This window comes from Musca domestica, unplaced genomic scaffold (genome assembly GCF_030504385.1).
Source record: "Musca domestica strain aabys unplaced genomic scaffold, Musca_domestica.polishedcontigs.V.1.1 30, whole genome shotgun sequence".
Taxonomy (NCBI): Eukaryota; Metazoa; Arthropoda; class Insecta; order Diptera; family Muscidae; genus Musca; species Musca domestica.
The window spans coordinates 9,700,123-9,725,968 of NW_026712300.1; the positions used below are offsets into that span (position 1 = coordinate 9,700,123).

General features: G+C 34.1%; 1 protein-coding gene across 10 annotated transcripts in view; it reads left to right on the plus strand.

Annotated features, from left to right (window-relative positions):
* The first annotated feature begins 1,381 nt into the window (after nucleotides 1–1,381).
* The window catches only part of LOC105262572 (uncharacterized), a 736,506-nt gene continuing 712,041 nt past the window's right edge, over nucleotides 1,382–25,846 (plus strand). For 5 of the 10 annotated variants that reach the window (XM_059124817.1, XM_059124820.1, XM_059124818.1 and 2 more), the window contains exons 1-2: nucleotides 1,382–2,897; nucleotides 8,629–9,594. In XM_059124817.1, coding sequence (XP_058980800.1) covers nucleotides 1,481–2,897; nucleotides 8,629–8,735 — 1,524 coding nt within the window. In that variant the 5' untranslated portion in view covers nucleotides 1,382–1,480 and the 3' untranslated portion in view covers nucleotides 8,736–9,594. Of the gene's footprint in view, nucleotides 2,898–8,095; nucleotides 9,595–25,846 lie in introns of all 10 variants that reach the window. The other 5 variants (XM_059124823.1, XM_059124815.1, XM_059124822.1 and 2 more) reach the window with 3 other exon arrangements.

The window sequence follows — 25,846 nt, forward strand, 5'->3', positions numbered from 1 at the left end:
TTTCTGAAAAATATCTTTGCGTAAAGATTTTTGACGCTTTAGTGCGGTCAAAATACTATGAGATATTCAGTCTAATTCGTTCTCTTTCACTGTAAAACTATTTTGTCCACATATACCAAACGTGTATTTCTAGCACATATAGCGAAATTGCTCGACCCAGCCAGTAAGTCATCTCCACGTGGTTTTGACCAAAATTATGATGGAGAAAACATCGGATAGGATGATTCTTTGTCTCCGCCCATGAATAAAACTTTCATGGCAAATGGAGTTTCCAATTATTATTCAGATAGCGCCATTCTAACTGAACTGACAAGCAGAAGCTTTCTCCCATCAGACCTTATCAACAGTAATTTATGCTGGCTCATTGACTCATTGGCTGCGCGAAACATAGTAGATATGGGAGGGGTACAGACGTTACTTTAATCACCGATACAAATGTCGAAAATAAGTCTATTTTTTGTCAATTTGCCCATTTTCTAAGGCGTATTTAAAGTTTTCCCGTGACCTTAGAATTAATTTTGGTCGTGAGCTTTTTCTAGTTTATCGACTCACACTCTCAAATGCGCCTGAGATTACGCACAAATTCCATTTATAAGTCTGGTCCTTTGACTAGAGATGAGCTGCATACAGCTAGAAATTATTGAATTCAGTTGTGTCAAAATGCATTCTATCCAAGATAGTACATTAATACACAACCCGCAAAACATACGTGTAAGTGAAACATCTAATCAATATTCAGTCGAATTGTCATTTTTCCAAGCTGTTGATTCGATCGGTTACTGTTCATTGTGGCAGCCAGCTAGTTTTGAGAGTAATCTGCTCCTTATTTAAAAATCTAAAAGCGGCACTACACATTACTCATAACAGAATAAACGATGCCAAAAACCCGAAGGTAGCTCTCAAAACGAATGTATGGAAATATTACACCAATATGAACAATGTTTTGACACCAATTGTAGAACCCATTACGAACTGCAAATAATAAAATTTTACACAAATCCATTAGAAATATGGCTAAAACTACCAAAATACCGAACATCGGGGTTCTGCTACATGGGGGCTATACGAAAACGTGGACCTATATATACAATGTTCTGCCACCGGAACTAGAATCCAATACGCACTACAAAAACCATTTTTCATCTTGAAATATCAAGAGAAACAGCAGTAAGAAAGGTAGGTAGCCAAGCCAATTAAGACAGTTACTCTAACTTCGATATGCTTTGAATTATTATTTGTAGATTATTGATTGCAATTTTTTAATAACTAATGGATTTATACATTAAACAAATTTCTTTTTCCGAAGAGATTTAAATGTCAAATTTCTAGAATCACAATAAGGATTTTGATAAAATATATCTGAATTAACCATAATCTTACAATGAAGTGTATTCTCTTGCAGCCGATCGCTTTTCATTTAAGAACAGTTTTCACGTTCAATGTTTGCCATTAATGTGCACTATGAATACAACATCAAATCATGAATGTTGATGATTACAGTGTTGTTTATAGCCAGGGAAATGAGAATTATCCCGAAAACGCTATTTTTATCAACGAGATTAGTCAAGGATTGGACATTATACAAAATTCGGACAAATCTTTAAAAACAAAGGAAAGTAATATTGAATTTAGAATCAAAGAAAAGGTAGTGCAAAATGAACTGTTCAACACTCAAGACAAATTAATAACAAGTGCTTTAAATAATACGGATACATACGCCACTCTAACTCCATTGCAAACACTTCCTCCCATATCTACTATGTCGGAGAAGTTCTTATATGGTAGTCAATGGAATGAAGCTTGTTCCATTGATGTTTCAAATTCTTCCAGCGATAGAAATGACGTCATTGACAGTAGGTCATTGTCATTTAACACACCTATAAATCAATCCCACTTCCCAAAGCTTTGCATACGAAATATTACTTTACAACGCAGGCAAAATCACAATTATGCAGACAATTATATGCACTCCGAAAAACGAAAAATATTTCCCGAGACTGCAAAATCCATTTTGCAAGATACTTTACGGTTTCCAGTTATAAATAACAATGAAGTGCAAAACATTGTTGAAAAAAATATTCTAGAGTTTACGCAATGTTCCAAAAACAAAGAAGATAATTACATAAATTCGCAAATTGTAGGACACTCGAATCCAATAGAAGAAATCAAATTTATAGATGACTTCAGTTCTACGAAAACTGTTTTAACTTGCCCATCACTAAAAAAATATCCAGTAACCCCACCTCCTAAAGAAAACCACAAGAGCATATCTCTAAAGAAAAGTAACGTGAAGCTAGGAACAGATTGTGTTTTCGAAAAACACGTCGCTTCTACATCACTGGGAGAAGGAGCCAACATTGAAATAGGTAGAAAGAGTCAATTCACAAAAATTGATGAATCTGGGAATTCCTTCCCATTACCACTGCAAATAACAGGGAGTACCGCACAAGTCTTTTCCGACTTTAATGAAGAATCGTTTACATCGTCTACAATTTCAAACAAGGGAAACAAATGTTCATATTCTGATTTGAAATCTGATACTATTTCTTATCAAGCTGTCCCCTCTACAAAATTACAAGATGAGGCAGAAGACAGAGAAGAAATTAATACTAAAGATTTAGCTCAAAGGATTTCCTCTGAACTCAAGCGATATAGTATCCCCCAAGCAATTTTTGCACAAAGAGTTTTATGCCGATCACAGGGAACTTTGTCTGATCTGCTACGAAATCCAAAGCCTTGGTCGAAATTGAAATCAGGTCGGGAGACATTTAGACGCATGCTGAAATGGCTCCAGGAACCTGAAATGCAGAGAATGTCATCTCTAAGATTGGCAGCAGCACAGGAACAGAGAGCTTGTACATTTGTTAACTCTAAACAAGAATTTACACGCATTTCTGGTAAGTGTTTTTGTTCCCTAAATAATACTAAAAACGTTATATACAGACATATAGCCTGTTATTATACCCTCTACCTTGGAAAGGAGGGTATATTAACTTTGTAATTCCGTTTGTTACATCTTTAACCATTCATCGAAGTCGATTTAACGATGTCCGTCTGTCTGTTGAAATCACAATACGGCTCACATTATTTGACGTAGACCTTCAAAATTTGGCAGAACAATTTGTTTGTTTGTTCGGTATTTTGATGATTTCGCCACATGCGTCTTGAAATTGGTATATGTAGGTCATAATGGGTTCTAGTTGCGCAGGCGGAACATTGCATGCATATGTCCACGTTTTCGTATAGCCCACATATAACGGTACCTCCCGATATTCGGTATTCTGATGATTTTTGCCACATTTTTCTACGGATTTGTCTAAAAATTGGTAGTATAGGTCATAATGGGTTCTAGCTCGCGTTGCGAAAAATTGCATGTACAGGTCCATATTTTGGTGTAGCCTCCATGTATCGGTACCTCCAGATATTCGATATTTTGATGATTTTTGTCACATTTTTTTCAAGGATTTGTCTAAAAATGTATATTTGTAAGGTATAATGCATTCTAGCTCGTGTGTTATAGCCCCCACATAACGGTACCTCCCAATATTCGATATTTTGATAAAAATTGGTATTTGCAGTTCATAATGGGTTCTAGGCCGGTGGCAAAACATTGTATATGGAGTTCCACGTATTCGATATTTTGATTTACCCACATAATTGTTTCAAATTTGGTATTTTAGAAGATTTGATAGATGACAATTCTTCAAGTATAAAACTGCCTATAAAGGTTCCCGTTTTGGTATGGCCCCACATAGCGGCCTCACTCACATTATGGTTTTTTTCATAAATTTAACTGCATTAATAAAACGGTCTAACTGGTATATGAAGTTTAAGGTGAAACAAGCTTGAATTCAGATACTTTTATAGAAAAATGTTTTGGTATGGCCTCGTATAACGGCCTCACTCACTTTTTAGTTTTTTGATAAATTTAACTGCATTATGCAAACGGTCTGATTGGTATACGAAGTTTTAAGTGAGACAAGCTTGAATTCATATACTTAAATATAAAAATATTTCCTTTACCCCAAAGTGGAGGGTATTGAAACTGTGGCCTGGCCGCACTTAATGTTTTTTTTTTTTTTGCTTTTATATATATATATATATATATATATATACATTGCATGTATAGGTCCATGTTTTTGTATAGCCCCCATATAAAGGTACCTCCCGATATTCGGTGTTTTGATTATTTTTGTCAAATTTTTTTCACGGATTTGTCTAAAAATTAGTATTTGTTGGTCATAATGGGTCCTCCTTCGTGTGGCGAAAAATTGTATGTATAAGTCCACGTTTTGGTATAGTCCCCATATAACGGTACCTCCCAATATTAGGTATTTAGATGATTTTTGACACATTTCTTCACGGATGTCTACAAATTGGTAGTTGTAGATCATAATGGGTCGCAGTTCGTGTGGCGAGTCATTGTAATTATAAGTACACGTTTTGGCCCTTATAACGGTACTTCCCGATATTCGGTAATTTGATGATTTTTGCCACATTTTTTACGGATTTGTGTGAAAATTGGTATTTGTAGATAATAATGGTTTCTATCTCCTTTGGCAAAACACTGCGTGTATAGGTTCACGATTTGGTACAGCGCCCATATAACGGTACCTCCCGATATTCGCTATTTATTTTTTTTAGCTACATTATTCACCGATTTTTGTAAGTTTCGCATTTAAATTTTGTAATGGCTTATGACAAAAACTACCTATGCAGGTCCATGTCATCGTATAGACCCTAATGTAACAGCTACATTCGGTATTTGTAAGATTTTAACAGAATTTTTAACGAATTTTATTGCTTTTGGGAATTGCCAAATTCCTTACAAATGGTGGAGGGTATTCAGAGTTCGGCCGTGCCGAACTTACACCTTTTTTACTTGTTGCTTCTATATTAGCTTATTGAAATCATTCGCCTAACGAACATATGGTTCACTATAAACTCAACGCTATTACAATTACTCAATTAAAATATTATTTTTCAATACCTGGATAAATGTAGAATTAAATTTTGATTTTATTGAAACTCGCTCAGTCTCGCCTGCTGCTTCCTAATCTGTTTTTACATATCTCTTCAAGTACCTAATTATTACTATCAAGATTATTATGATGCAGAATAAGATTAACACCTCGATGCTCACACTGACTGCCGTAAGAGCATTCGCGGTCACTTAAATTTCTTCACTTATCTTTGTTTGGTTGTTCATCATAGTCCAGAACATCAGATAATCATTTTTATAAATTACAATTAAAAATATATTGTAGTATTTATAAAAAAATCGTGTAATGGAACAAAAAAACTGATTATGAACGGCAAGCACTTACTGATCGCTAACGTCTTCAGATTGATGCAGCGTTTTTTTTTTTTTCTTTTCTACATTTAATATAGCGTCTTATACAGAAGTCTATCTCCCGGGATGTCCTAGTTCTCTTTTGTGGAGGAACACAGTCCTTCTGCATTATTCGAGAACCTGCCGTCTATTGGTATGTTTACGATCTACGGCTTGGACAGAACAGGCTGAATAGTGTTTTTCTTCTATATTCCAAAAGGTATGCGTCATGATTCACGATCTCTCTTTTTATTCTGCGGAATAAAACGCAGGGGTCATCGCTGGGTACAAAGCAAGATTTAACAGAATCATCATGTAATGAAATAAAAACGATTATTTTAGCGTTGCTCGTGCAAAATGTAAGTCACGAACAAGTCTGACTTCCTTATTTATTTTGACAGATATTTATATAAAAACTATAAGTCTTACATTGAGTTCTTAGTCTTCCAACCAATAGGAACAGAGTTCGATATTGTTCCAACTACATATGTAAGCCTGTATGAGATATTCCACATAAGTTTACATGCATTGGAATCATGCATTCAAATTCACATTTAAAAACATCACTCAAACAAATTTACTATTCGGATATTGGCGGAATTCTAACACCATTGCCCTATATATGAGTGAGAATGACACAAAACAATGCAACAATACATGAAAGCAATAAACTCGCTGTGGCCTTGACCAATTCAACAAAATATCGAACATCAAATGTATGGCAACATAATGATACGCTACACTCCATAAATAGGGATATTCTTTCAATTTGCTGCCCTGTGATGCAGAGATCCTATCCGGGAATTATATGTCAGGGTCCACATTCCGTGGCATGTCAACTACTGTGTATATAAAAAATCCTCCTCTCAGTCCATTGCAGCAAATTGAAATTAGAATTAAAAGTAATGAAAACACCAATCCCAAGTTTTTTTCCAGTAGAACAATGGACTGCATTATTGAGTTTTTGTAAATGAAACATCATTGCCTTTATACAAAGGGTTTTTAGCATTAGGACTTAATCCTATGCCTTCTTAGTACTCGGAGAGTTAGCGAAATACTCTAAAGGCAATTAAAAACGTAAAGCTGTATGATATGTCATTACTATTATTTACGAAGTGCGAAGTCACCACCAGAAAATCACCAGTATTACACAAATGTAACATAAACGCAATTTAATGAAAAAGTGTTATTGGTACACATTGTTCATAATGGTGTGACGTATTCGGCTCTTGGATTCTGAGGGGACTTTTTTTTAGAAACTGTTTCTATACTACGAGTGACCCAATGTCAAGTTTGTACAATTCAATTCTGCCACAATACGCAAACTGTGCACAATATTGTTTTTAATTTCTGAAAAATATCTTTGCGTAAAGATTTTTGACGCTTTAGTGCGGTCAAAATACTATGAGATATTCAGTCTAATTCGTTCTCTTTCACTGTAAAACTATTTTGTCCACATATACCAAACGTGTATTTCTAGCACATATAGCGAAATTGCTCGACCCAGCCAGTAAGTCATCTCCACGTGGTTTTGGCCAAAATTATGATGGAGAAAACATTGGATAGGATGATTCTTTGTCTCCGCCCATGAATAAAACTTTCATGGCAAATGGAGTTTCCAAGTATTATTCAGATAGCGCCATTCTAACTGAACTTACAAGCAGAAGCTTTCTCCCATCAGACCTTATCAACAGTGATTTATGCTGGCTCATTGACTCATTGGCTGCGCGAAACATAGTAGATATGGGAGGGGTACAGACGTTACTTTAATCACCGATACAAATGTCGAAAATAAGTCTATTTTTTGTCAATTTGCCCATTTTCTAAGGCGTATTTGAAGTTTTCCCGTGACCTTAGAATTAATTTTGGTCGTGAGCTTTTTCTAGTTTATCGACTCACACTCTCAAATGCGCCTGAGATTACGCACAAATTCCATTTATAGGTCTGGTCCTTTGACTAGAGATGAGCTGCATACAGCTAGAAATTATTGAATTCAGTTGTGTCAAAATGCATTCTATCCAAGATAGTACATTAATACACAACCCGCAAAACATACGTGTAAGTGAAACATCTAATCAATATTCAGTCGAATTGTCATTTTTCCAAGCTGTTGATTCGATCGGTTACTGTTCATTGTGGCAGCCAGCTAGTTTTGAGAGTCATCTGCTCCTTATTTAAAAATCTAAAAGCGGCACTACACATTACTCATAACAGAATAAACGATGCCAAAAACCCGAAGGTAGCTCTCAAAACGAATGTATGGAAATATTACACCAATATGAACAATGTTTTGACACCAATTGTAGAACCCATTACGAACTGCAAATAATAAAATTTTACACAAATCCATTAGAAATATGGCTAAAACTACCAAAATACCGAACATCGGGGTTCTGCTACATGGGGGCTATACGAAAACGTGGACCTATACATACAATGTTCTGCCACCGGAACTAGAATCCAATACGCACTACAAAAACCATTTTTCATCTTGAAATATCAATCTGATGATATCAAGAGAAACAGCAGTAAGACAGGTAGGTAGCCAAGCCAATTAAGACAGTTACTCTAACTTCGATATGCTTTGAATTATTATTTGTAGATTATTGATTGCAATTTTTTAATAACTAATGGATTTATACATTAAACAAATTTCTTTTTCCGAAGAGATTTAAATGTCAAATTTCTAGAATCACAATAAGGATTTTGATAAAATATATCTGAATTAACCATAATCTTACAATGAAGTGTATTCTCTTGCAGCCGATCGCTTTTCATTTAAGAACAGTTTTCACGTTGAATGTTTGCCATTAATGTGCACTATGAATACAACATCAAATCATGAATGTTGATGATTACAGTGTTGTTTATAGCCAGGGAAATGAGAATTATCCCGAAAACGCTATTTTTATCAACGAGATTAGTCAAGGATCGGACATTATACAAAATTCGGACAAATCTTTAAAAACAAAGGAAAGTAATATTGAATTTAGAATCAAAGAAAAGGTAGTGCAAAATGAACTGTTCAACACTCAAGACAAATTAATAACAAGTGCTTTAAATAATACGGATACATACGCCACTCTAACTCCATTGCAAACACTTCCTCCCATATCTACTATGTCGGAGAAGTTCTTATATGGTAGTCAATGGAATGAAGCTTGTTCCATTGATGTTTCAAATTCTTCCTGCGATAGAAATGACGTCATTGACAGTAGGTCATTGTCATTTAACACACCTATAAATCAATTCCACTTCCCAAAGCTTTGCATACGAAATATTACTTTACAACGCAGGCAAAATCACAATTATGCAGACAATTATATGCACTCCGAAAAACGAAAAATATTTCCCCAGACTGCAAAATCCATTTTGCAAGATACTTTACGGTTTCCAGTTATAAATAACAATGAAGTGCAAAACATTGTTGAAAAAAATATTCTAGAGTTTACGCAATGTTCCAAAAACAAAGAAGATAATTACATAAATTCGCAAATTGTAGGACACTCGAATCCAATAGAAGAAATCAAATTTTATTTATATATACTTCAGTTCTGCGAAAACTGTTTTAACTTGCCCATCACTAAAAAAATATCCAGTAACCCCACCTCCTAAAGAAAACCACAAGAGCATATCTCTAAAGAAAAGTAACGTGAAGCTAGGAACAGATTGTGTTTTCGAAAAACACGTCGCTTCTACATCACTGGGAGAAGGAGCCAACATTGAAATAGGTAGAAAGAGTCAATTCACAAAAATTGATGAATCTGGGAATTCCTTCCCATTACCACTGCAAATAACAGGGAGTACCGCACAAGTCTTTTCCGACTTTAATGAAGAATCGTTTACGTCGTCTACAATTTCAAACAAGGGAAACAAATGTTCATATTCAGATTTGAAATCTGATACTATTTCTTATCAAGCTGTTCCCTCTACAAAATTACAAGATGAGGCAGAAGACAGAGAAGAAATTAATACTAAAGATTTAGCTCAGAGGATTTCCTCTGAACTCAAGCGATATAGTATCCCCCAAGCAATTTTTGCACAAAGAGTTTTATGCCGATCACAGGGAACTTTGTCTGATCTGCTACGAAATCCAAAGCCTTGGTCGAAATTGAAATCAGGTCGGGAGACATTTAGACGCATGCTGAAATGGCTCCAGGAACCTGAAATGCAGAGATTGCCATCTCTAAGATTGGCAGCAGCACAGGAACAGAGAGCTTGTACATTTGTTAACTCTGAACAAGAATTTACACGCATTTCTGGTAAGTGTTTTTGTTCCCTAAATAATACTAAAAACGTTATATACAGACATATAGCCTGTTATTATACCCTCTACCTTGGAAAGGAGGGTATATTAACTTTGTAATTCCGTTTGTTACATCTTTAACCATTCATCGAAGTCGATTTAACGATGTCCGTCTGTCTGTTGAAATCACAATACGGCTCACATTATTTGAAGTAGACCTTCAAAATTTGGCAGAACAATTTGTTTGTTTGTTCGGTATTTTGATGATTTCGCCACATGCGTCTTGAAATTGGTATATGTAGGTCATAATGGGTTCTCGCTCGCGTTGTGACAATCTTGAGAATATATATATGTATATATATATATATATATATATATATATATATATATATATATATATATATATATATATATATATATATATATTGTCAGGATTGTCACATATATTTCGGTGGCGGCAGTGTTATGGTGTGGGTAGCGTTTTCTTTAGTAAACATATGTAAACATATGTTTTGTTCCAACAAAAATTAATAGCTCCACTTATTCCGAACTTTTGGAAGGTACTCTTCTCTCATTTTTAGATGAAGACTACATGTTCCATTACACGATTTTTTTTAAATATTACAATATATTTCTAATTGTAATTTATAAAAATGGTTATCTGACATTCTGAACTATGATGAACAACCAAACAATGATAAGTGAAGAAATTTAAGCGACCGCGAATGCTCTTACGGCAGTCAGTGTGAGCATCGAGGTGTTAATCTTAGTCTGCATCATAATAATCTTGATAGTAATAAGTAGGTACTTGAAGAGATATGTAAAAACAGATTAGGAAGCAGCAGGAGAGGCTGAGTGAGTTGCAATAAAATCAAAAATTAATTCTACATTTATCCAGGTGTTGAAAATTTTTGTCATAAGCCATTATAATATTCAAATGCGAAACTTACAACAATCGGTGAATAATGCAGCTAAAATCATCAAAATCGCTAATATCGGGAGGTACTGATATATGGGGGCTACACAAAGACGTGGACGTGCACAGACAAATTTCCGTCTTAGGCTGTAGTATCTATTATGTACTTCAAATGCCAAATTTAAAACGATACCGGCGAATAATATCGCTGACATGATCAAAATACTTCAAATCGGGAGGTACAGTTATATGGGGGCTATACGAACCTACACGGCACAATTTCAATACCAAAAGTCCTGCAGGCATAATGCACGTTTGAGTAAATTTTTATCAACTTACATCATTTCGTTCGGACGGACATTGCTAAATTGGCATATAATTGTATGCTGATCAAGAATATATATACTTTGTGGGGTTTAAAATGTAATTCGAGATGACTTAAATTAATATATCCTCCATACTATGGTGGAGGGTATAAAAATACGAGGGTCCAGGTGAATATAGGTCAAGGTTTAATGGGTTGAAAGCGGAAGCTTTGGGTTTATTATTAGAACACTTCGAGTTAATTCAGCTGGTCAGAGAGAAAAGCACAGTAAAACAGTAAGACATATGGAGGCTAATGATATAAACGATTGTTTCTTTAGTACAAATTTTTACAGGTAAAAAAGAGGATTAAGAGAGTTTCACTGCTAATGTAGGGTTGGTAAACAAAACAATTCCCGAGCAGAAGAAGGAGTTCTTTTTTAACTTCGTTGATGAGTTATTACCTGATTGGAATACCGTTTATAAGCTTGTTTGAGCGAGTTGAATGTTTTACATCAAAGAAAAAACAACTTGCAAAGTTTCGCTAAGAAAATAGAAAGTCTTGTTTCTGAGCTTATCAAACTTCAGATTTCTGAATCAGGTGAGCAATGTAGGGATGCTATAATCGCTACTAGCAACCTGCAGCATTCAATATATTCCTGAAGGGCTACGGAATCAACAAATTTGTTAAAGCATTGAAGCTAGTCGTGTATAGACATTTACAGATGCGATGCAAATCGCAGGAAGATACGTATCATTTACAAAACAGAAGGACTTATTATATCACAATGCACAATAATGACAAAAAATGCAATAAAAAAAAATATTACAAAAACGATAATAAAAGCTTTAACAACAATAACAATAATAATGGTTATGACCGAAATAAATATGATAAAAACAATAAAAATTATAATATCATTAAAAGACGAAATAACAGTTGAAATAACCACTCTAATTATAGTAGGAATAATAATTGGAATAAGGACAACAATAACGGTAACAGAAATAATAATAATGGTAACAATAACAGAAACAACAATCACTACAATGGTAGGGGCTATAATGTTAACCATGTACAAGATCATTGAATGTTTGTTTTCGGAGAGCACAGACAGAAACATATACAGTAAATCATCTTACCTCAAGGAATACGTGAGTTTGAATATAATAGGTCTAGACTATACACTTGCGTTTTTTATTGATACAAGTGCAGATATTTATTTGGGTAAAGAGGTAAATCCCGACGGTTACTGCAATCCGTTTACTGTTAACAAGCCGAGGAAAATAATTAAATCTTTTGGGTCAACTAATGTTAAAATAGATATAAATGGTATCGTTATAAAAGATAGTGTTCAAATAGAGTCAACTGATATTTCACTTAGTACAAATGGGATTTGAGGTAGAGATTTTCTATAAAAAAATAAATGTAATTTTGATTATGGTAGGTATATCTAAAAATTTAATTGAAATAATGAAAGCGCCACAATTCCTATACATGATAGTTCTTTCGAGATTAATCAAGAAGTTGTGCCGAAGAAGAGTGAAATCATTTTAGCTTCTACAATTGAATTGGTGAAAGTTGCAGTCGTATTATTTCGAAAAAAAAAAAACAATAGATCATATAAAATTAGAAACAGTTCCTTAAAGCAATTATGACGTACTCACAGTTAACAATTTTTACTAACATAGTTGTTATACTGACAAGAGTTTTAAAAGTATTTTAAGCGGAATTAATTTAGATGGCTTGAGTGAGTCATAGTCCATCTAGAAGATAAAGATTTAACGACAAACAAATTTTATAAGCAGAAAATTAACCTAGAAGACAAAAATTCTGTTTATATTAAAAATTATAGATTACCATTAGCACATAAGGAAGAGGTAGATGCTCAAGTACAAGATGTTTTGAAAAGTAAATTAAATGAACCATTAGTTAGTACTTATAATGTACTTTGCTAAGTTAACAGCATTTTCGACATATAATGGTCATTATGAGTATATGAGATTACCTTTTGGTCTTAAAATATCATCTAATAGTTTTCAACGAATGTTTTCAACGAATGTTGGTCGTAGTTTACAGTTTTCTGATGTAGCTTCCAACACCACAAAGAGAATCTCATTAATGTACTTGATAGACTGAAGATATTCAATTTGAAACCAACTCTAATAAATGTTGTTTTTTGAAACCAGAGGTAGTTCATTTAGGTAATTTTTTACTTCTAATGTGACTCTAACAGATCCTTCGAAACACAATGCAATAAAAAATATCTAATTTTGCAAAATAGGGATTATGTAAGAAGATTCATAGCTTTTGTAATTATTATAGAAGTTTCATTACAAGTTTTGCCGAAAGTCAAAAACATTTGAGAAACTTAAAGAAAAGATTGATGACACCACAAATTTTACAGTATGCAGATTTAGACAAATCCTTTTATACTAACTAGAGACGATGCTGATTTTGACTGTCACAAGTAGAAATGGGAAATTACAGACCAATATATTTTTCAAGTCGTTTATGGTAGGGAATTTGTAGTGAGTACGGATAAAAATCCCCAATCTCATTGTTTTCTCATAAGAATCCAAATTCGAAATTAACAAGAATTGGATGGGAACTATGATTTTGAAAATGTGTATAAGGAAAGAATTAATAATACTAATGCTGATGCGCATAAGCGCATAAAAATAGACTCCGATATATTAAAAATATATATGAAAACATATAAATGTCGCTCAAAAATATTAATTTTAGACATTTATTTCGGCAAAACTTTTAGTAAATCTTCTTTAATAATTACAAAAAGCTACGAGTATATATATATATATATATATATATATATATATATATATATATATTTATAAGTTAACACCACAAATATTCAAATCTCACAAATGTATCATCATGGACAGCAACGACAACAACAACAGCAATAACTAAATCAAATGCGCGTGTTATAATGCTGACATGCAGTTTCCCACAGAATGACCAGAAGGTATTCCAGACGACACACGAGCCGGTGTCCAATAACAATACAGGTGTGGGAACATGCAAAATGCAGTAGCAACGCTGCAGTGCGATGAGTATAAGTTTAGGGTAGTTTTAGTTATTATTCGCTTTTTAACTTTGAATCTCAAATAAAACGGATGTTGGTCAAAAGCGCTAGCTTGCGAGACAACATATTTTTTTAATAAAAACTTACAAGTACAGTTTTAATTGGCGCCCGAGCAGGGACCAGCGTCAGACTGGTCTGAACCCGATTCGAGATTAAAGTATAAAGTCAAGCCTTCGGATGGGCCCCTCAGTACCTTCGGTGGAAACAGGAGCAACGTTATGTTGCAGCCCCTGAAGCCCGCGACGCGGAAAAATAATAAGTGATATAAATAAAGCCTCCGGAAGGGCCCCTTAGTACCTTAACTGTGAAAAAGGAGCAACGTTATGTTGCAGCCCCCGAAGCCCGTGATGTGGAAAATATAGAAGAACATAAGTTGAATAAGAACATATAAAAATAAATATAAATGAAAAAATGAAGAGTTTAAATAAAAAATAAAAGATATAAATATTAAAAAGTTGACAAGTGAAAAAAATAAATGAACAGTTAAACACTCCTTAGAAAAAAGAGAATAAAGTTTTTGAAAAAAAAAATAAGAAAAACCATTTAATAAATAACCCTCGAAGGAAAAGTAACTAGAATATTAAAATAAGTGTAACCAGTAAAACACTCCTTAGAAAAAGAGAAGAAGTGAATAAATGAAAAAAATTAAATTAGAAAAGAACCATTTAACAAACGATACTTGAAGAAAAGTAAAAATAACTTAAATATAAAAATTACAAAATAAATGAACACTTCTAAAAAAGGAAAACTGGAACTGGTGAAAAAGTTAATAATTAAAAAAAAAAGGAAAAATAAATAAATAAGTAAATAAACCAGTTGACAATCCACAATAAAAAGAAGAACAAATCCATAATAATAAGAGAAAAATCCATAATCAGAAGAAGAAATCCATAATAAGAGGAACAAATCCATAATAAGAAGAGCCAACCTGATAACACAACAACGGATTGGACGCACCATTAATCAACAAGATGCTGATTTTTTTTGTAAGAATTAGATATTAAGCTATAAACTTAAAAATAATATTATTTTATCGTGTTTGAAAAAAAAGCAAAGAAAATAATTGAGAATTTTGTTTGAAAGAAAAAAGATAAAAAGGAAAATCGTTTAAAATTTTTTGTAATTCTCTATTATGAATGAGGAATTAGAAGAATTGACATTGAAACTAAATAATATTACCATGAATCCAACCAGTAGTTCAAGAAATTCCGGACTCAACGACAGTCAACGTGAGGAAATTGTTCGTATTGTTTCAGGCCTACTGTCAGGCCAAAATTCAGTTTCAGATGAAGGTTCAGATGTTCCGATAGGTACTGTGTCTCCAAGATTGGAAGAATTAGATAAGGTCCCAGATCTTGTAAAATCTATTAGAGAATTCTCTGGAAAGCCAGGCGAATTTAGTTCATGGCGAAAGTCCGTAGATAGGGTGTTAGACCTTTATTCATCCCTCAAGGGAACCGGCAGACATTATGCCATTTTGCACACAATACGTACAAAGATTGTAGGCGAAGCAGATACTGCTTTAGAATCATATCGAACTCCGCTCGATTGGCAGCGGATACGCAAATGTTTGATGGTCCATTATTCCGATAAAAGGGACATCGGTACTTTAGAGTACCAGATGAACGTCCTGTGCCAAGGACATAAGAGCGTAACAGAGTTCTATCAACAAGTGTACCAAACACTTTCCCTTATTTTGGATAAAGTATCGTGTCTCGATTTGGAGGAAAAGAGTCTTAGAGCAATGACTGACACATATAGGGAAAAGGCATTAGACACGTTTATTAGGGGATTGAATGGAGACCTTCCTAAATTATTAAGTGTGAAAGAGCCAACTTCACTACCACAGGCCTTACACCTCTGCTTGAAATTGGATAATATGAGTTTTAGACGGGAATACGCCCACAAGGGAGCAATGAAACTGGACGCGAGACAGTCTCTGAATACAGGAATGAAATTTTATCCTGAATTAGCGACTATTCCTTCGAATAGAAGTAGGAATTTGCCAACAATCCAATACCATTATCCAAGCGGCGTTAATAATCCACAATTTCAGCGGCCTCACTTTGGAGGAAAATAATTAAATCTTTTGGGTCAACTAATGTTAAAATAGATATAAATGGTATCGTTATAAAAGATAGTGTTCAAATAGAGTCAACCGATATTTCACTTAGTACAAATGGGATTTGAGGTAAAGATTTTCTATAAAAAAATAAATGTAATTTTGATTATGGTAGGTATATCTAAAAATTTAATTGAAATAATGAAAGCGCCACAATTCCTATACATGATAGTTCTTTCGAGATTAATCAAGAAGTTGTGCCGAAGAAGAGTGAAATCATTTTAGCTTCTACAATTGAATTGGTGAAAGGTGCAGTCGTATTATTTCGAAAAAAAAAAAAAAACAATAGATCATATAAAATTAGAAACAGTTCCTTAAAGCAATTATGACGTACTCACAGTTAACAATTTTTACTAACATAGTTGTTATACTGACAAGAGTTTTAAAAGTATTTTAAGCGGAATTAATTTAGATGGCTTGAGTGAGTCATAGTCCATCTAGAAGATAAAGATTTAACGACAAACAAATTTTATAAGCAGAAAATTAACCTAGAAGACAAAAATTCTGTTTATATTAAAAATTATAGATTACCATTAGCACATAAGGAAGAGGTAGATGCTCAAGTACAAGATGTTTTGAAAAGTAAATTAAATGAACCATTAGTTAGTACTTATAATGTACTTTGCTAAGTTAACAGCATTTTCGACATATAATGGTCATTATGAGTATATGAGATTACCTTTTGGTCTTAAAATATCATCTAATAGTTTTCAACGAATGTTTTCAACGAATGTTGGTCGTAGTTTACAGTTTTCTGATGTAGCTTCCAACACCACAAAGAGAATCTCATTAATGCACTTGATAGACTGAAGATATTCAATTTGAAACCAACTCTAATAAATGTTGTTTTTTGAAACCAGAGGTAGTTCATTTAGGTAATTTTTTACTTCTAATGTGACTCTAACAGATCCTTCGAAACACAATGCAATAAAAAATATCTAATTTTGCAAAATAGGGATTATGTAAGAAGATTAACAGCTTTTGTAATTATTATAGAAGTTTCATTACAAGTTTTGCCGAAAGTCAAAAACATTTGAGAAACTTAAAGAAAAGATTGATGACACCACAAATTTTACAGTATGCAGATTTAGACAAATCCTTTTATACTAACTAGAGACGATGCTGATTTTGACTGTCACAAGTAGAAATGGGAAATTACAGACCAATATATTTTTCAAGTCGTTTATGGTAGGGAATTTGTAGTGAGTACGGATAAAAATCCCCAATCTCATTGTTTTCTCATAAGAATCCAAATTCGAAATTAACAAGAATTGGATGGGAACTATGATTTTGAAAATGTGTATAAGGAAAGAATTAATAATACTAATACTGATGCGCATAAGCGCATATAAATGTCGCTCAAAAATATTAATTTTAGACATTTATTTCGGCAAAACTTTTAGCAAATCTTCTTTAATAATTACAAAAAGGTACGAGTATATATATATATATATATATATATATATATATATATATATATATATATATATATATATATATATATATATATATATATATATATATATTTATAAGTTAACACCACAAATATTCAAATCTCACAAATGTATCATCATGGACAGCAACGACAACAACAACAGCAATAACTAAATCAAATGCGCGTGTTATAATGCTGACATGCAGTTTCCCACAGAATGACCAGAAGGTATTCCAGACGACACACGAGCCGGTGTCCAATAACAATACAGGTGTGGGAACATGCAAAGTGCAGTAGCAACGGTGCAGTGCGATGAGTATAGGTTTAGGGTAGTTTTAGTTATTATTCGCTTTTTAACTTTGAATCTCAAATAAAACGGATGTTGGTCAAAAGCGCTAGCTTGCGAGACAACATATTTTTTTTTTAATAAAAACTTACAAGTATAGTTTTAATTGGCGCCCGAGCAGGGACCAGCGTCAGACTGGTCTGAACCCGATTCGAGATTAAAGTATTAAGTCAAGCCTTCGGATGGGCCCCTCAGTACCTTCGGTGGAAACAGGAGCAACGTTATGTTGCAGCCCCTGAAGCCCGCGACGCGGAAAAATAATAAGTGATATAAATAAAGCCTCCGGAAGGGCCCCTTAGTACCTTAACTGTGAAAAAGGAGCAACGTTATGTTGCAGCCCCCGAAGCCCGTGACGTGGAAAATATAGAAGAACATAAGTTGAATAAGAACATATAAAAATAAATATAAATGAAAAGTGACGAGTTTAAATAAAAAATAAAAGATATAAATATTAAAAGTTGACAAGTGAAAAAAATAAATGAACAGTTAAACACTCCTTAGAAAAAAGAGAATAAAGTTTTTGAAAAAAAAAAAATAAGAAAAACCATTTAATAAATAACCCTCGAAGGAAAAGTAACTAGAATATTAAAATAAGTGTAACCAGTAAAACACTCCTTAGAAAAAGAGAAGAAGTGAAAAAGTGAATAAATGAAAAAAATTAAATTAGAAAAGAACCATTTAACAAACGATACTTGAAGAAAAGTAAAAATAACTTAAATATAAAAATTACAAAATAAATGAACACTTCTAAAAAAGGAAAACTGGAACTGGTGAAAAAGTTAATAATTAAAAAAAAAAAGGAAAAATAAATAAATAAGTAAATAAACCAGTTGACAATCCACAATAAAAAGAAGAACAAATCCATAATAATAAGAGAAAAATCCATAATCAGAAGAAGAAATCCATAATAAGAGGAACAAATCCATAATAAGAAGAGCCAACCTGATAACACAACAACGGATTGGACGCACCATTAATCAACAAGATGCTGATTTTTTTTTGTAAGAATTAGATATTAAGCTATAAACTTAAAAATAATATTATTTTATCGTGTTTGAAAAAAAAGCAAAGAAAATAATTGAGAATTTTGTTTGAAAGAAAAAAGATAAAAAGGAAAATCGTTTAAAATTTTTTTGTAATTCTCTATTATGAATGAGGAATTAGAAGAATTGACATTGAAACTAAATAATATTACCATGAATCCAACCAGTAGTTCAAGAAATTCCGGACTCAACGACAGTCAACGTGAGGAAATTGTTCGTATTGTTTCAGGCCTACTGTCAGGCCAAAATTCAGTTTCAGATGAAGGTTCAGATGTTCCGATAGGTACTGTGTCTCCAAGATTGGAAGAATTAGATAAGGTCCCAGATCTTGTAAAATCTATTAGAGAATTCTCTGGAAAGCCAGGCGAATTTAGTTCATGGCGAAAGTCCGTAGATAGGGTGTTAGACCTTTATTCATCCCTCAAGGGAACCGGCAGACATTATGCCATTTTGCACACAATACGTACAAAGATTGTAGGCGAAGCAGATACTGCTTTAGAATCATATCGAACTCCGCTCGATTGGCAGCGGATACGCAAATGTTTGATGGTCCATTATTCCGATAAAAGGGACATCGGTACTTTAGAGTACCAGATGAACGTCCTGTGCCAAGGACATAAGAGCGTAACAGAGTTCTATCAACAAGTGTACCAAACACTTTCCCTTATTTTGGATAAAGTATCGTGTCTCGATTTGGAGGAAAAGAGTCTTAGAGCAATGACTGACACATATAGGGAAAAGGCATTAGACACGTTTATTAGGGGATTGAATGGAACCCTTCCTAAATTATTAAGTGTGAAAGAGCCAACTTCACTACCACAGGCCTTACACCTCTGCTTGAAATTGGATAATATGAGTTTTAGACGGGAATACGCCCACAAGGGAGCAATGAAACTGGACGCGAGACAGTCTCTGAATACAGGAATGAAATTTTATCCTGAATTAGCGACTATTCCTTCGAATAGAAGTAGGAATTTGCCAACAATCCAATACCGTTATCCAAGCGGCGTTAATAATCCACAATTTCAGCGGCCTCACTTTGGAGGAAAATAATTAAATCTTTTGGGTCAACTAATGTTAAAATAGATATAAATGGTATCGTTATAAAAGATAGTGTTCAAATAGAGTCAACTGATATTTCACTTAGTACAAATGGGATTTGAGGTAAAGATTTTCTATAAAAAAATAAATGTAATTTTGATTATGGTAGGTATATCTAAAAATTTAATTGAAATAATGAAAGCGCCACAATTCCTATACATGATAGTTCTTTCGAGATTAATCAAGAAGTTGTGCCGAAGAAGAGTGAAATCATTTTAGCTTCTACAATTGAATTGGTGAAAGGTGCAGTCGTATTATTTCGAAAAAAAAAAAAAACAATAGATCATATAAAATTAGAAACAGTTCCTTAAAGCAATTATGACGTACTCACAGTTAACAATTTTTACTAACATAGTTGTTATACTGACAAGAGTTTTAAAAGTATTTTAAGCGGAATTAATTTAGATGGCTTGAGTGAGTCATAGTCCATCTAGAAGATAAAGATTTAACGACAAACAAATTTTATAAGCAGAAAATTAACCTAGAAGACAAAAATTCTGTTTATATTAAAAATTATAGATTACCATTAGCACATAAGGAAGAGGTAGATGCTCAAGTACAAGATGTTTTGAAAAGTAAATTAAATGAACCATTAGTTAGTACTTATAATGTACTTTGCTAAGTTAACAGCATTTTCGACATATAATGGTCATTATGAGTATATGAGATTACCTTTTGGTCTTAAAATATCATCTAATAGTTTTCAACGAATGTTTTCAACGAATGTTGGTCGTAGTTTACAGTTTTCTGATGTAGCTTCCAACACCACAAAGAGAATCTCATTAATGCACTTGATAGACTGAAGATATTCAATTTGAAACCAACTCTAATAAATGTTGTTTTTTGAAACCAGAGGTAGTTCATTTAGGTAATTTTTTACTTCTAATGTGACTCTAACAGATCCTTCGAAACACAATGCAATAAAAAATATCTAATTTTGCAAAATAGGGATTATGTAAGAAGATTCACAGCTTTTGTAATTATTATAGAAGTTTCATTACAAGTTTTGCCGAAAGTCAAAAACATTTGAGAAACTTAAAGAAAAGATTGATGACACCACAAATTTTACAGTATGCAGATTTAGACAAATCCTTTTATACTAACTAGAGACGATGCTGATTTTGACTGTCACAAGTAGAAATGGGAAATTACAGACCAATATATTTTTCAAGTCGTTTATGGTAGGGAATTTGTAGTGAGTACGGATAAAAATCCCCAATCTCATTGTTTTCTCATAAGAATCCAAATTATATATATATATATATATATAAGTTAACACCACAAATATTCAAATCTCACAAATGTATCATCATGGACAGCAACGACAACAACAGCAATAACTAAATCAAATGCGCGTGTTATAATGCTGACATGCAGTTTCCCACAGAATGACCAGAAGGTATTCCAGACGACACACGAGCCGGTGTCCAATAACAATACAGGTGTGGGAACATGCAAAGTGCAGTAGCAACGGTGCAGTGCGATGAGTATAGGTTTAGGGTAGTTTTAGTTATTATTCGCTTTTTAACTTTGAATCTCAAATAAAACGGATGTTGGTCAAAAGCGCTAGCTTGCGAGACAAGATATTTTTTTTAATAAAAACTTACAAGTAAAGTTTTAATTGGCGCCCGAGCAGGGACCAGCGTCAGACTGGTCTGAACCCGATTCGAGATTAAAGTATTAAGTCAAGCCTTCGGATGGGCCCCTCAGTACCTTCGGTGGAAACAGGAGCAACGTTATGTTGCAGCCCCTGAAGCCCGCGACGCGGAAAAATAATAAGTGATATAAATAAAGCCACCGGAAGGGCCCCTTAGTACCTTAACTGTGAAAAAGGAGCAACGTTATGTTGCAGCCCCCGAAGCCCGTGACGTGGAAAATATAGAAGAACATAAGTTGAATAAGAACATATAAAAATAAATATAAATGAAAAAGTGAAGAGTTTAAATAAAAAATAAAAGATATAAATATTAAAAAGTTGACAAGTGAAAAAAATAAATGAACAGTTAAACACTCCTTAGAAAAAAGAGAATAAAGTTTTTGAAAAAAAAAATAAGAAAAACCATTTAATAAATAACCCTCGAAGGAAAAGTAAGTAGAATATTAAAATAAGTGTAACCAGTAAAACACTCCTTAGAAAAAGAGAAGAAGTGAATAAATGAAAAAAATTAAATTAGAAAAGAACCATTTAACAAACGATACTTGAAGAAAAGTAAAAATAACTTAAATATAAAAATTACAAAATAAATGAACACTTCTAAAAAAGGAAAACTGGAACTGGTGAAAAAGTTAATAATTAAAAAAAAAAAAAGGAAAAATAAATAAATAAGTAAATAAACCAGTTGACAATCCACAATAAAAAGAAGAACAAATCCATAATAATAAGAGAAAAATCCATAATCAGAAGAAGAAATCCATAATAAGAGGAACAAATCCATAATAAGAAGAGCCAACCTGATAACACAACAACGGATTGGACGCACCATTAATCAACAATATGCTGATTTTTTTTGTAAGAATTAGATATTAAGCTATAAACTTAAAAATAATATTATTTTATCGTGTTTGAAAAAAAAGCAAAGAAAATAATTGAGAATTTTGTTTGAAAGAAAAAAGATAAAAAGGAAAATCGTTTAAAATTTTTTTGTAATTCTCTATTATGAATGAGGAATTAGAAGAATTGACATTGAAACTAAATAATATTACCATGAATCCAACCAGTAGTTCAAGAAATTCCGGACTCAACGACAGTCGTCGTGAGGAAATTGTTCGTATTGTTTCAGGCCTACTGTCAGGCCAAAATTCAGTTTCAGATGAAGGTTCAGATGTTCCGATAGGTACTGTGTCTCCAAGATTGGAAGAATTAGATAAGGTCCCAGATCTTGTAAAATCTATTAGAGAATGATCTGGAAAGCCAGGCGAATTTAGTTCATGGCGAAAGTCCGTAGATAGGGTGTTAGACCTTTATTCATCCCTCAAGGGAACCGGCAGACATTATGCCATTTTGCACACAATACGTACAAAGATTGTAGGCGAAGCAGATACTGCTTTAGAATCATATCGAACTCCGCTCGATTGGCAGCGGATACGCAAATGTTTGATGGTCCATTATTCCGATAAAAGGGACATCGGTACTTTAGAGTACCAGATGAACGTCCTGTGCCAAGGACATAAGAGCGTAACAGAGTTCTATCAACAAGTGTACCAAACACTTTCCCTTATTTTGGATAAAGTATCGTGTCTCGATTTGGAGGAAAAGAGTCTTAGAGCAATGACTGACACATATAGGGAAAAGGCATTAGACACGTTTATTAGGGGATTGAATGGAGACCTTCCTAAATTATTAAGTGTGAAAGAGCCAACTTCACTACCACAGGCCTTACACCTCTGCTTGAAATTGGATAATATGAGTTTTAGACGGGAATACGCCCACAAGGGAGCAATGAAACTGGACGCGAGACAGTCTCTGAATACAGGAATGAAATTTTATCCTGAATTAGCGACTATTCCTTCGAATAGAAGTAGGAATTTGCCAACAATCCAATACCGTTATCCAAGCGGCGTTAATAATCCACAATTTCAGCGGCCTCACTTTGGAGGACCCCAACACTCCTAATTTGCTCCTCGTCCTCAAGGAGTACAGCAATTTTTCCATAAAAATAATTTCGGAGGTCAAACTCCCAATTACAGTAATCAACGTCCAGAACCCATGGACGTCGACAGGTCCACACAAATGACACCTCAACAAAAACAAATCCAACCTTATAAGAGACCAGCACAGTTTTCTATCCAGGCTCCAGTGAACAAAGTTCAACGAAACTTCCATGTGAATGTTGGATATCCTGAAAATGATTCACTTATTGACAGTGACAATACAGACTTACCTTACGAGACCAGGACCGAAAGTTGCGACGAGTATTTCATGCAGTGCCCTGATAACGTTACCACAGAGGACTACCAGGACCAAGGAACAGACGACGTCCCCGCTAATTTCATTGACATTCATTTTTTAGATTAGGGTGTTCCTCGTTGCCGTACTTCCAGGCTAAAACGAGGAACGGGAAAATTTTAGACTTCTTATTAGACACGGGAAGTAGTAAAAATTATATTAAACCCGGACTGGTGAATAATCCTAAATCAAACGCTGATAAATTTAAAGTAAAATCCGTGGGAGGAGATGTGGAAATTTCACAACATACTCTCATAAATATGTTTGGTATCGATGATGTTCCGATTAAATTCTTCCTATTGCCCGGTTTAAAATCATTTGATGGTATCTTAGGCAATGACAGTATGAAAGAACTGTCAGTTGTAATTCATACTTCAAAGGATTATTTTGTGGTAAAGGGAGGTAAGAAAATTGCTGTTAAACAACGTATGTCTCAAAATGTGAACAATTTAGAGCTGAAGATGGACGATCTATCTGAGACACAGAAAAAATCCATTTACGAGATTGCAAGTCGGCACCGGAATCTATTTTCAGAACCGGACGAAAAATTGACGTACACTACCATGGTACTGGGTGAGATCCGGACTAATAACGAGTCCCCAATTTATGCAAAGAGTTATCCTTATCCCTTGGCATTAAAAGATGTTGTAGAGGGAGAAATAAACCGTCTGCTACATGATGGCATAATAAGACCATCTAGATCTCCCTATAACTCACCGATTTGGGTTGTACCCAAAAAGGATGACAGTTCCGGAAACAAACAGTATCGACTAGTGGTCGATTTTCGGAAACTTAACTCCGTTACAATTTCGGACAAATATCCCATTCCCGAAATAACCGAGGTTTTATCAAATCTCGGCGGAAATAAGTTCTTTACCGTCGTAGACCTTAAAAGCGGATTTCATCAAATCCCGTTGAAAGAAGGAGACAAACAGAAAACCGCATTCTCCATTAATAATGGAAAATACGAGTTCAATAGATTGCCCTTCGGGTTAAAGAACGCACCGGCGATATTTCAGCGCACGCTGGATGATATTCTCAGAGAATTGATCGGAAATATATGTTTCGTATATTTCGACGATATTATTATTTTCAGCAAGGATGAGCAGTCTCATGTCGAACACATTGAAATGGTTTTCAGGACCTTAGAGTCGGCCAACATGAAGATCCAACTCGATAAATGCACATTTTTCAGAAGGGAAGTAGAATTTCTGGGATTCGTTGTGTCCAGGGAAGGTATCCGGACAAATCCCAAGAAAGTCGAGGCAATTCTTAATTCTCCAATACCTAGAACACTTAGGCAATTGCGTTCTTTTTTGGGCCTCTCAGGATATTATAGGAGATTTGTGAAAGGTTATGCAGATATTGCCAAACCATTGACCGAACTATTGAGAGGGGAGGAAGGAAGAATTTCTAAAGCATCCTCCAACCAAATTCCCGTAACTTTGGGTGAAAATGCTATAAGGGCATTCAACGAATTAAGAAATGCACTAGTATCACAGGAAGTATTATTGTCGTATCCTGATTTTCAGGAAGAATTCGAATTAACTACGGATGCTTCTAATGTGGCTTTGGGTGCAGTGCTCAGTCAGAAAGGCAAACCCATTGCATTTATTTCACGAACACTGAGTAAATCGGAAGAGAATTATGCCACAAATGAAAGGGAAATGTTGGCAATCATATGGGCTCTATCTTCTTTAAGAAATTACCTATACGGTACCAGGAAAGTGATCATTTATACCGATCACCAGCCCCTGACTTACGCGCTGAGCAGCAGGAATACTAATTCAAAGATGAAAAGATGGAAGTGTATTCTCGAAGAATATGACTATGAACTGAGATATAAACCAGGGAAACAGAACGTCGTGGCTGATGCCTTATCCAGATTACCACAGACTTCCCAGGTTAACACTTTGACACCTACTCAGCATAGCTCCGAGAGCTCT